The sequence below is a fragment of the Canis lupus genome, unplaced genomic scaffold (assembly GCF_011100685.1).
Source record: "Canis lupus familiaris isolate Mischka breed German Shepherd unplaced genomic scaffold, alternate assembly UU_Cfam_GSD_1.0 chrUn_S1544H1732, whole genome shotgun sequence".
Taxonomy (NCBI): domain Eukaryota; kingdom Metazoa; phylum Chordata; class Mammalia; order Carnivora; family Canidae; genus Canis; species Canis lupus.
In genome coordinates, this window is record NW_023330383.1 from 36753 (window position 1) to 49491 (window position 12739).

The window sequence follows — 12739 nt, forward strand, 5'->3', positions numbered from 1 at the left end:
TCATGCACTCTTGTGCCCCCTTCAACAATTACTGCCCTCCCCTTCCCGTGTATCATCCTGTACTCAGCCATACTGCACTATTTTTCCTGGTCTCCACCTCCGCAATTGTCTTCCTGACCTCCTGCATTCATTCACTCCCTACTCATGATTCTAGCCCTAGCCCCCCTAGCCCCCCTCCCCCCTGAATTCTATTATTAGTCTCATGTATGTCCTACATTCAACTTTCCTCTCACACCTCATTCGGACTCTCTTCTTGCACCCTACCGTAATCTTAATTATTTTCTCACACACACCCCCTTTAAGCTGACACCCCCTTTGCGCACCACGAAATTATATTATGATGCTGGATCCCAAGCCCCTCTTTCAATAATTATTTTTATTCATCCCTTCCAGTATTTAGTGACCAGATCCTCGTTGAGCCCCCTATCCAATGCCAGACCCTGATCTAGTCAACAGCCAACTCCTCACTGCACTAATTGCTTTCTTCCGCCAACACACCCTCTTTGCTTTCATGCAAACCCACGTATTCCCTGAACAACCTCTCAGCAATCTTTCACACTCCTCTTTCCTCTTCACACTTCAATGGTCCACCTCCTGGTCCCTCACACATGGGGTGCACCACCGCATCTCAGGCAGCCCAATCATTCGCTGCCACTACCACATCAGAATCAAAGGCAGGGACATGAGCTCCACCTCAGGTTCCAGAGGCCAGGGGTCAGGGGGCTGAGGCAAGGGTTTCCTCCCACAGGCATTTGGTGGTTGTTGGTTGGTGAGGGGGGCGGCGGGGAGTGGGGCAGAGTGCGAGGTATATCAGGAGCTGGCGGAGGTACCCCACTGAGGTGGAGGAGAAGAGACACAGTTGGTCATCCCAAGCAGGAGGGAGGGAGGAATAGAGGAAAGGACGGAGGGGTGAAAGAAGGTGTGTGGAGAACGAGGGTCGAAGGGTCGAGGGTCCGATTCCTAATGCCAGCTGAGGTAATGTTACCTCAGCTTCCCATAGATCAGAATCCAACAGCAGGGACAAGAGGTGGGAAGGAGGACCCAGCTGTCTCTCGCTCTCACTCTCTCTCTCTCTCTCTCTCTTTCCCGCCCTTCCCACAAAGGCCAATGAGCTTCCAGCGCTGCCTTCCACCTCCCAAGCTGAGGCCAGCGACCAATGAGCTTTGAGTTCCATCGAAGCTCATCCAACAAAGTCCCGCCCCCTCTCCTCTTGCCTTGGTGTGGCGGCTTTACCAAACCAGACTCTAACTCGTGAAGTGAAGTGAAACTTTGTGCTTCCCAGACACAGGCTGGCAGGCTTTTCTCTCTTTGGATGTGAAATATTACATGTGCGTGCATATTTAACTCATGTCCTTGGTATTCTGTAACTTACCTTTACAAAATTCACCGTGTGTTTTTAAGATTCATCCATACTCCCCTGTCAGGGATTGTCAATGGGCGGCGGGGTCCCGGGTGGTGTGGGGGGATTCTGTACCCCCAGGGTACATTTGGCGGTGCCTGAGTCATTTTGTTCCATCTTTGCGTGTCTCCGTGTCTGAGCTCCCTCTTCTGTTCCACAGATAAATTTGTCTATAACTGTGCCAGTACTACACCATCTTAGTTTTTACCTCTTGATATGACATCCTGATCTATGGTTGGGCAAGTCCCCACATCTTATTCGTAATCTTCAAGCATATCTTCCTTATTCTTCCCTTCCAGTATAAACGTCAGAATCAGCATGCCACGTTCCTTGAAAGCTCATTTGTAACGGTTTGGGGTTGCATTTTCTTTAAATCTGTGGATGAGCTAGGGGACAATTGACTATCTTCAGGACACCCAGCCCTCCTAGTCACCAACATGGCATGTCTCTCCAGTTAGGTAGGTTTTCCTTAACGTTTTAACCTTTCAGTTTAGTGTTTAGTTTTATCTTTTGTACATTCAGATCTTGTACATCCTTTCTTGCATTTATCCCAAGATATTCTAGAGTGTTGTTGCTCTTGTACTTGATACCTGTTTAAAATGGCATTTTCTGATTGTATCTAACTTATAGGAATCCATTTGACTGTTTAAAAACTATATCGACCTTAAAGTCAGCCACCCTGCTAAATACTCTGCGATATCTAATAATTTGTCTTTAGACATTCTGCTGTTTTTCACGAATCTGTGAGTTACAGAAGCACAGTAATCAATGTACAGGTTTCTCAAGCCTCTACCGGCTAGCTCGGGCCTCCACACAAGGCTGAAGAGACATGACGAAATTGGACCTGAGTTTTCCCTCGTATTAAATAGAATGCTGCCAACATTTCCATAATAAAATATGTTTGCTGTTTCACTGTTTTTTTTTCTCCCTCCCTTCCTCTCTCCTTTCTTTCTTCTCCTTTCTTCTTCCTTTCTCTCTTTCCTTTCTCCTTCCTTCCTTTCTTTCTCTTTTCTTTTTTCTTTCCCTTTATACAATTAAGGAGCTTCCCTTATATTTCCAGCTTAACGAGTTTGTTTCAAAAATCATGACTAGATATTGAATTTTACATTTTTGTCTCTATTGAAATGATCAAGGGTCTATTTGTCTAGTCTGTTAATACAGTGGCTGTTATTTGTAGATGCTTTTTTTCAAAATCTTTAATGAAACTTCTAATCACAAAATGACAAAAATCATAAGCATGTATCTTAATGAGTTTTCAAAAATTAAACATACACATTCAGTTAGCACCTAGAGCAAGCAACAGAATATGTTGGCAACACATAAATCTCTCTCTTGCCCCCTTCCATCTATAGTTGTTTTTTGTTGTTGTTGTTGTCGTTGTTGTTCTTAATGTGAATCCAGCTTTGCTCTCTTAGGACAAATGTAGCTTTGTTATGGTGGATCATCTTTTGTAGATGCTGGTGGGTTCAGTTTGCTAAAATTTTGCTTAGGATTTTTGTGTTTTCTGCTCATGAGGAAGATCAACCTGAAGTTTGTCTTTCTCATACTATCCTTGCTGCTTCCAGCATCAAGGTTTTCTAGTCTCATAGACTGAGTTGGGGGATAGGTTCTCTTTTCTATCCTCTGGAAGTTTTTGTATAACATCGGGATTCTCTGTCTTGAGACTTTATTAAAATATTACCAGTAAACAGCTGCGGGGCCAGTTTTATTCATTTTTTTTCTTAAGTTGTACTGTGGATAGTTTCAAGTGTATACAAATAGGGTTTGTACAGAAACTTACAGTCTCCAGGTTCATTACAGTAGTGCTGTTGGTCCTGGCCCATTAGCTTGCATCAGAATCCAAATAAGCCAAAGAGCTTGTGAAAACAGATTGCTGAGCTCTACATCTACAGTCTCAGACTAAAAAGTCAGAGGTGGGACCCAGAGTTTGCTTTTCTGACAAGTTCCCTGGTGATGCAGATGCTGCTGGAGGGGGAGCCACCCTTTGAGCACACTGTACAAGAGAGAATAGTGAGGGCGCCTCCAAGTATCCATCACTGGGCTGCAACGATTAACAACTCATAGCCAATTTCATTTCATATATATCTTCTCCCCTCAGTCTCCTCCAGATAATTTTCAAGGAGATACCATAAGCCATCTTATTTTTATTGTGGAACACTTCATCATGTAACTCTAAAATATGAGAGATTCATTTTCCTCAACTATCCATTTGAAAAGAGATTCAAAGCGCACAAAGTGGAAGAGTGAACATTCTTTTACCTAGATTCCATATTATCCTATTGCTTTATCTCTCCCTTTTTCTTCTTTTTGCCTAACCACCCAGGTTCCAAACACCCTTGTCTAACCATATTATTATTGTCACGTTGAAGAAATTTAACAGTGGCATGGTAACATTATTAAGTCCATACACACTCCATATTCAAATTTCCCGCACTTGTCCCAATGATGTCCTTTTGAGGGTCAACAGTTCAATCAAGTATCATGCATTGCATTCAGTTGTCATGTCTCTTTAGTATCTTCTAGTCCCAAACAGTCCCTCAACTTAAATCTTCCATGTCAATGACATTTTCCAAGAGCCTAGGCCTGTTTGCTTCCAACGTGTCCGCAATATGGCCTTGCCTGATATTCTCCTCTCATTTAGATGATTTTGGTTTAACATTTTTGGCAAGGATACTAAATAGGTGATGGCTAGTTACATTACATCACATCCGGAAGCTCCCAAGGTCAGTTTGTCTAGCTGTCAGTGCTGCTATTGGCACTACTCAGTTTGATCACTTATTTATGGTATTGTTGGGCAGCTCCGTCCATTGTAAAGATACCTTTGTCCCTCTGTGACTTACAAGCAGTCCGTAGCATGACATTTTGATACCGTGTGGGAATTCTGTTTCCTCCCCACAGAATTTCACCTCTTGGCCTTAGTTTTTGTTGCTGGCTCTAGTCTGATTTGATTCTTACCTTGGTGTTGGAAAATGATGACTTTCTATTGATATCATTCCTTTCTACTTTTTCATTGACAGACATTTTGCTGTAAAGATGAGCATCCCAGCCCCCAGCCCCCCACCTTGTTGCTGTTGCTGCTGTTGTGTTTGCAACAGCAGAGAATGATGAAAAGTTATTCATTTGTTGTGCTCAAAGAAATATAAAGAGAACAAAGTGGACAATATCAAGAGAAATGTAAACAAATTTAAGATGAATTTGGTAAGAAGTTCTCTAACAGTCCAAACATAATGACAAAATCTAGTGCCTGAAATTAGCAACAATAACAGCAACAACGTTTTTAACAATTGTTTTTTAAAATTTCCATTTCCCTGATGAAGTATGATGCTGAGCATTACTCTCTCAATTTCCATCCATTTTATTGGTTTTTAGCATGTTTTGGTTATTAGTATTGACATTCCATTGCAAAATAATAATATTTTCCACACGGGGTCATTATGGGGAAAAAAAGAGAAAAGAATGGGGTCATTTTAAGTACATGTCTTGGCAGAACATAAAGACTCCTAACTCTGGGAAACAAACTAGGGGTGGTAGAAGGGGAGGAGGGCGGGGGGTGGGGGTGAATGGGTGACGGGCACTGAGGGGGGCACTTGACGGGATGAGCACTGGGTGTTATTCTGTATGTTGGTAAATTGAACACCAATAAAAAATAAATTTATTTAAAAAAATAAAAATAAATAAAATTTGAAGAAAAAAAAAGTACATGTCTTGGTTTATCCTCTTCATTTCCTTATCTTGCTCAAGTTTGATAAAGCCAAAGCTAGAGGTCACATTGATGGAAAGTTAGTGCCCAGGAATCTTTAAGTTTCATGGTACAGTTGATTTCAAATAAGCAATGCCTTGGGAAAGTGGAGAAGGAAACAATCGGCTTTGCCTGGGGAGGCAGAAGAAACGCTATGGTGCTTGGAATACAGTATCTCCTCACCATCAAATGAGGGCATGTTCAAAAAGAAGGACTCTGAAAACAAACTGCTTAAAATTGAACCTCAGCTCCCCACTTCACCAGATGTTTGACTTTGCACAAGTTACTCGCCTCTCTGTGTCTTGGTTTTCCCATCTGAAAAATCAGGCTAAGAGCAGCCCAAATCTGGAAACAACCCTAATGACCATGAAAGAATGGATAAACAGACCATGATATATACACACCACACTGTGGAGAGTATTGCTCAGTCATCAACAGGGATGAAGTATTGAGACATACAATATGGATGAACCTCAAAAACATTGTGCTCCGTAAGTAACCATAAGCAAAAGGTCACACATTGTATGATGCTCTTTATATGCAATGTCCAGAGTAGTTAAAGCTATAGAGATCAAAAGAATATTGATAGTTCCCAGGAGGAGGGGGTATGAGGAGGGACCAGTTCACTGGTACAAGGCTTTCTGTTGGGTTGGTGAAAATGTTTTGAGGAAACAAGACAGAAATGGGCATGCACAACATTGCAAATGTACAAAAAGCCACTGAATTGTATGTTTCTAGATGGCTGATTTTATGTTATGTGAATTTCACCTCAATAAAAATACTCACTGGATATGTTAGACAGGTTTGACATAGCTGAGTAGTAAATTAGTGAAATGGAAACTAGATCGCATTCAATTACCCAGGCTGTAACAGACAGACACAGTATGCAATATTACCATAAATCTATTGGAATGGCCAACATCCAAAGCACTGATAAAACCAAACACTGTAGGATGTGAAGCAACAGGAACTCTCACCTATTGATGGTGGGGATGAAAAATGCTACAGCCACTTTGGAAGACAGTTTGGCAGTTTCTTACAAAACCTACCATGTGACCCAGCAGTTATGTTTTTGGTGTATTCTCAAATGTGATAAAAACTTATGTCGACACAAAAACCTACACGTGGATGTTAGTTTCAGCTTAATTCACATTTTCCAACATTTGGAAGCAATTAAGATGTCCTTAAGTAGATGAATGGATAAACTGTGGTATCATTTTCATACAATGAAATATTATTCAGCACTAAAAAGAAAAGAAATATCAGGTTGTGAAAAAACATGGAAGAAGCTTAACCTGTATTACTAAGTGAAAAAAAAAAAGCCAGTTGGGAAAATGCTATATACTGTGATTCCAACTACACGACATTCTGGAAAAGAAGAAACTATGGGGACAGTAAAAAGATCAGTGGTTGCCCAGGGTTCGGGGGGAAAGGAGGGGATGGATAGGCAGGGCATTGAGTATTTTTAGAGCAGTGAAAGTATTTTGTATGACACTACACTGGTGGATACATGTCATTATATATTCATCCAAACCCATCAAATGTACAACATCAAGAGTGACCTCTAACGTAAACTATGAATTTGGAGTAATAATGATGTATCAATGTAGGTTCATCAATTGTGACAAATGTACCACTCTGGTGGGGGATGTAGACAGCTGGGGAGGCTATGCATGTGTAGGGTCGGAGGGTATATGAGAACTCTCTGTACTTTCTGCTCAGTTTTGCAGAAATTGAACCTAAAATTGCTCTGAAAAATAAAGTCTATTTAAAAAAAATTGTTAAGATGACCTGGGTTATAAATTTAATCACTATAAAATGGCTTAGACCTTTTGTGCATGCACATGTGCGTGTGTGCACATGCACACGTGTGCACACGCATGCAAACATTTTAGATGGACACATGCCAAGAAACATAAATAAAAAAACATTATTTCAGTCACAGAACGTATGTTAGAAAACAGTGACACCATATATTATATTTTACAAAACGCAGAAGATCTTCAACTATGTCTATATATAATACCAGACCTTACCAACAATGTGAAAGAGGAATTGATTCCAAATCTGAAAGAAGTTTCAAATACCTTATTTTTATCATTACACAAGTTGTGAGACATGAGACCTTGACCAATTGATACTTTAGGTACATTTTGTCTCCAAGGACTTTCCAATTTGCAAAGCCATGATTCGTAGCTTAAAAAAAAAAATTGAACTCGTGGCACAGATAAACAGATACTGTGGAATCTATTCTATCACTTACAAAAGAATTTGAGCTAATTACAGGAGGTATTACAAAAAATAGTTTGTGTCATGAAGGACAACAATCTAGCTGTTATGCTGAAAATCGAATTTCATTGTTGTTTTAAACCAAGAGTCCAGGGATGCCTGTGTGGCTCAGAGGTTGAGCATCTGCCTTTGGCTCAGGGCATGATCCTGGGGTCCCAGGATCGTGTCCTGCATTGGGCTCCCTGCATGGAGCCTGCTTCTCCCTCTGCCTGTGTCTCTGCCTCTCTCTGTGTCTCTCATGAATAAATAAATAAAATCTTTTGAAAAATAAAATAAAAATAAACCAAGAGTCCAATATTTCCCTTACTCTTCTTTCCACTGTGTGATACATAATGAGAGCATGGGTAGTTAGGTTTCTAAAGTAGATCCTATGTCGACTATCGTGGATAGGGCTATTAATGTCCTTCAGTAAATATGTGCAAATGTAGTGAATCATTGTAAGTTAATTTTGTCGGTCTCACTAGAGGTTTCTAAGTTTTATGGATCTTTTCAAGGAACCAGATTTTTGTTTCACTGATTTTCTCTATTGTCTTCTGTTTTATATTTCATTGATTATTGGGCTTTATCTTTAATGTTGCCTTCCTTCTGCTCACTTAGGGTTTATTTTGCTCTTCGTCTTCTTCTAGTTTCCTGAAGCTGAGAACTTAGACTATTGATTTGATGGTTTCCTTTTACTTAACGGAAGCCCTTAAAGATATGAGTTTGCCTTTCAGCAATGCTTTAGCTTCATCCCACAAATTTTGGTATGTTTTATAAGCATTTCCATTCAGTTCGATTCATTTCTTGATGTGCTGGAACATTTTCCCTTTAGTCCATAGATTGGGTGGCCTCCTTACCAATGAGTGCCATTAAAAGTCCTAAAATCATTTCAGCAGAGATAGGGCAGATCTCCTCCTTACTGCCTGGTGGAGGTATAATTTAATTATACCTCCCGAACTTCCACGTGATTGATTTCCACTAACATAGGAGGGGCAGAATGGCTCCTGTTTCTTCCAGTCAAATGTGGAATTCTAGGCTTCCCATTAGACCTTTGCTGGCTTGCGTGGGGGCGAGTCCATGGGTTGTTCTGTGGTAGTTGGCTGAAGTGGAACAGTTATTGTCAAAGGGTTTTCCTCCTGTCTTGCTAAGCTGTCACTTTTTTGACCCTTGTGCTAGAGACGGCAGCCTTTTGTTGCAGCTGTTTTGTTTTTGTTGTTGTTGTTGTTGTTGTTGTTGTTGTTGTCCTTGTTTTCATTGTCATGGTTGTCATCATCACTGGTTTGCTTGTGCCTTTTGTCATTTCTGGGTAGCTGGCTTCCTCAGCTCAAAGTCTGGGATATATGACACGGACAGAAAACCAGGGGAACTCACCATTTTGTCCTTCCTTTGGTTCCGAGACCCCTAGTTGTTCTGCCTACTCCTCTCCACTTTGCAGAGTCCTGTGTTTATTTTATATATGGTGCCTAGAGTTTTAGGTTGTAGTTAGTGGGAAGAATAGGGAAATGTACTTCTACTCTATCTTCCCAGAAGCTTCAGAAGTCTCTGTATGAATTTAATTATAAGTCCTGATTTTTAGCATGTGTTTGAATTTAAAATTAAATTTAAATTCAATTTTAATCCAACTTAAAATAATTGAATTTTAAATTAAAATTAAATACAGATTTTGAATTCAATATATTTGTCCTTGACTAGAAACTCTAATTGGAAGAAATAAGCACATCTATTTAATACACTATTTGAAAAGTATGCCCCCAAATGCATGTGCTTTGAAGAAACAGAAATTTATATTCAAAAGATTCCCGGATAAATCAGGAATAATTAAAACAATTCTATCATAAGTAAAACCCAGATTTTAGGTTGAAATAATAGTTTGGAAAAAAAAAAGAAATAATAGTTTTGAGGGGCAATTTCTCAGTCTGTAACTTTGGATGTTTTCCCCAATTTCTTTTATTTTTATTTTAAAAAAAATTTCCCCCAATTTCTAAGGTATATCTACTTCATTGAAGTTAATATTCAGAAACATACTTCAGCTTCAATAACCAAATATGAGCTTTCCTATAAAAGCTGTTAAAATGACAAATGAGAAATTCAGTAGATGTGTCAAATTTGTCACTTGGTAAATGCATTCATTTTCGGCAAGTTGATTTTGTTGTCACCCAACATCACGAAGCATAACAGGGGGCTCTTCTCCTGGCCACTGTCCATCTGTGCAAGCACACGGAGGGAGGAACTCATTGTTGGCCAAATGAGGCAAATGAATTCTGAATCTCTTAATTTGGGTCACCGTAATAGATTTTGCGGGTTTGTGGCATTTTGGAGGTTTGTCAATAGTAATTAGAGCTAATATTTTGGGGGCATTCGCTATTTGCCAGGTAGTGTGCTAAATGTTCTATAAACATTGTCACATTTAGTACTCACCCCCGTGATTATTCCAAGTTTTGAAAACTGGAAATCTGAGACTAGGAGAAACTAAGTAATTTGCCCAACTAAGAAGTGGTAGAACCAAGTTTCAAATTAAAAATCATCTATCTTAATTGTCACTTGTGGGCTCCTTGACAACTTTACAGACATATTTATCCAAGGTTCCAGAGTTCCTTGAGTAATCAGGCCCTGAACAAACAGGTTGTATGTTAGCAGGCATCTCTTGCAGTTCAAAGGGTTTCACATAAATAGACATTATATGTAAACTCAGATTTTATAAAGGCTACTGTGGGACTCTTGGGTCAACGGCCAAGTGATATTTGTTGAGTATGCAGAGATTGATTCAAAAGGAGAAAGATGGAGCTATATTTCCATTCTGTGGTGTGAAGAGTAGTCTTTTGGGTCTCTTCTATGTTTTGCTCAGAAGTCTATCAATAACCAGCAGGGCGGTGGGCTGCATCAATATAAAAATAAACCATTTCAGTGTAAAGTACTAACTTGGTGCTATGGAATTATGAAAACTGAGACTGGCTGTTCAAATGGATCTCTCTTTCTAACTCTTCATATGGGAGATCTCTGCAGTTCTTCATCTGCCCTCTTATTCACTTGAGGCTCTCAGCTTCCTGAAGGGATTAGGGGTGAAATTAGTTGTGACCAGAGATATTAGTCCAGGCTTGCTGCCAAATATCCTCGTGAAGACCTGGTTATATTTAAGACATGGAGGCCAAAACTAACTGCCACTGAACTGAATTAAGATTTAATTTGGTGACTGGGGTGCCTGAGTGGCTCAGTCAGTTAAGCATCCCGCTCTTGATTTTGGCTCAGGTCATGATCTCAGGGCCATGGGATTGAGTCCTGCCTCAGGCTTCATGGTCAGCAGGAAGTCTGCTTCTCTTCCTCTCCTACTGCCCCTCCCCCTGTGTGCTCACATGGTCTGTCTCTAAATCAATAAATCAATAAATAAAATCTTTTTTTTAAAAAAAGATACAATTTGATGACCAGATGCAGACTTGGCAATCATTACGCTTTAAATATTCCAGTTAAATTCATTTATTTTCAAGAGTGACACCTTTGAGATCAAAGATAGTACCTTATATATCTTTGCTCCCACAGCTCCTATTGTGGTCCCTTTCACGTGGTCAGTGACCAACAAAAGTCATTTGTCGAGAGACATGTAAGTGCAAAGCACAGCAACAAACACCATGATAGACAAGCACAGTGAAAGGTTGTACTGGAAGCCGGCCAAAGCCGGCAGAGGAAGAACCTCTGAAAATTCTGTCTTCCCTAAAATCCATGAAAAAAACTGGCAGAAAATTTCAGAATCAATGTTTTCAGAACTCTGGAAATTCACCAAAAGCATGCAACAACCTCAGTATGTTTATTCTAGAGAGACAGATGAATCTCAGTAGGAAGAGTGAGTTTTTGGTGGCATTTTAACCGGTCATATTCCCATGCCCCTCTCTGCAACCCTGTGATAGCCTTGACTCTGGACAGTCTACAATTGCAGTAAAAGCCAGCAGCTTGGCAGCTGCCAGAGGGAACAGAAAGGAGATGGGCCTCCTGCAAAGTTTCATTCCCAGACAACTGTCATCATTTGATCTGTCTGGTTGTTTCCTGGATGACCCCACTCACACGGCTGTCTGTATTTGGACTGACTCAGAGCTTGCCCATTTGAAGTGCCCATTCCCTGGGGGCATTTGTCAAAACATTTAGGAGCAATTGTTTAACATTGCAACCGCCTCAGGCAGTAGGTAACACTTGCGGTGAACAATAAGTGAACCTAAACCTTCAAAGGAGAAACTGAGGAATAAGATGTCTGTAGGGACTTTAAAAAGCTATGACATTATCCCTATGAATCTGGAAGGCCGGAACCATTCCCAAGACTACAGTATGCTCTGGAGAGACCCCAAAAGGCCCCATGCTCTCAACTCTGCTTTATTTTGAGGCTCTGAGAAAGCCGGAATGAAGGCTGACACAGAGTAGACAACTGCCTGGCTGAGTGTTGAAGGCATGCCCAACATACACACAGGGCTCCATGTCAACAACTGAGCATCTTAGCAGCTACAATCATTTAAAGGCACCTCTGCCCAATCATTAGATTGTTGTGCCCAAGATTATGTATCCGAGAAACCACCAAGGAGCTGACACCAATGCAAACGCATGAGGGTTTATTTACAAGCTGGAGCTTGGGTCCAAGTATACTCCACACAGCAGTGCAGGGGCTTGGACCCCACGGTGGGTTACAGCTGGGTTTTTATGGGCTGGTCTAGGGTATTTTCAGAAGGGGTGGAGGAATTTTTTTCATTCTGATATGGGGGAAAGGGTGGGGGAGTTTCTTAAGATCTGTTTTCCTTCCAACACAGGATTTTCTGTCTCTGTCCAGGGTGTTTTGAGCTCTGTAATCTTTCTGATATGGGATTCCCTGTCAAGGACATTCTGCAGTTTTTCCTGTAAAGTTCAGCTCTTATTCACAGGGGCCTGGGATGGCTGTACTTGTGCTAATGCTAAACTTGAGGTGGAATGGCCTTAATTTTCTCGGCCTCCACAAGATAACCACTAAGCTAGCCAAGCAGTGAATTCAGTGGCCACATGCAACAGAGGATATGGACTTTACAGAAGTAGTTCAGAAAAGTCACTAAGCAGACCAATGACAACAAGGATACCAAAAACGAACAGCAACAATAAAACCTGGAAAGGGGGCAGAATCTGAATTCTAGAGTTGCCACGTTCTATTACTTAGAATAGATGTCCAGCTTTTGACCAAATCCTATCTGGCATGCAAAGAAACAGAGAAGTATGGAGCATACGCAGGGATACCCAGACATTGGACTTACTGGACAGAGACTTTAAATCAACTGTTGTAAATATGTTCAACATCTAATGGAAACCATGTCTTATGAATTAATGGAAAG

At 40.7% G+C, this 12739-nt stretch overlaps 1 protein-coding gene across 4 annotated transcripts in view; it reads right to left on the reverse strand.

Annotated features, from left to right (window-relative positions):
- The window catches only part of LOC100688890 (doublesex- and mab-3-related transcription factor C2-like), a 34764-nt gene that overhangs the window by 9476 nt on the left and 12549 nt on the right, over positions 1-12739 (reverse strand). The window contains exon 1 of one of the 4 annotated variants that reach the window (XM_038588986.1): positions 1373-2298. The exons of 1 other annotated variant lie outside the window; for it this stretch is intronic. Coding sequence is in view for 1 of the 3 variants with exons in the window: in XM_038588983.1 (XP_038444911.1) it covers positions 986-1338 (353 nt within the window). In the remaining 2 variants the exon portion in view is untranslated. 2 more of the 4 variants (XM_038588987.1, XM_038588983.1) reach the window with 2 other exon arrangements.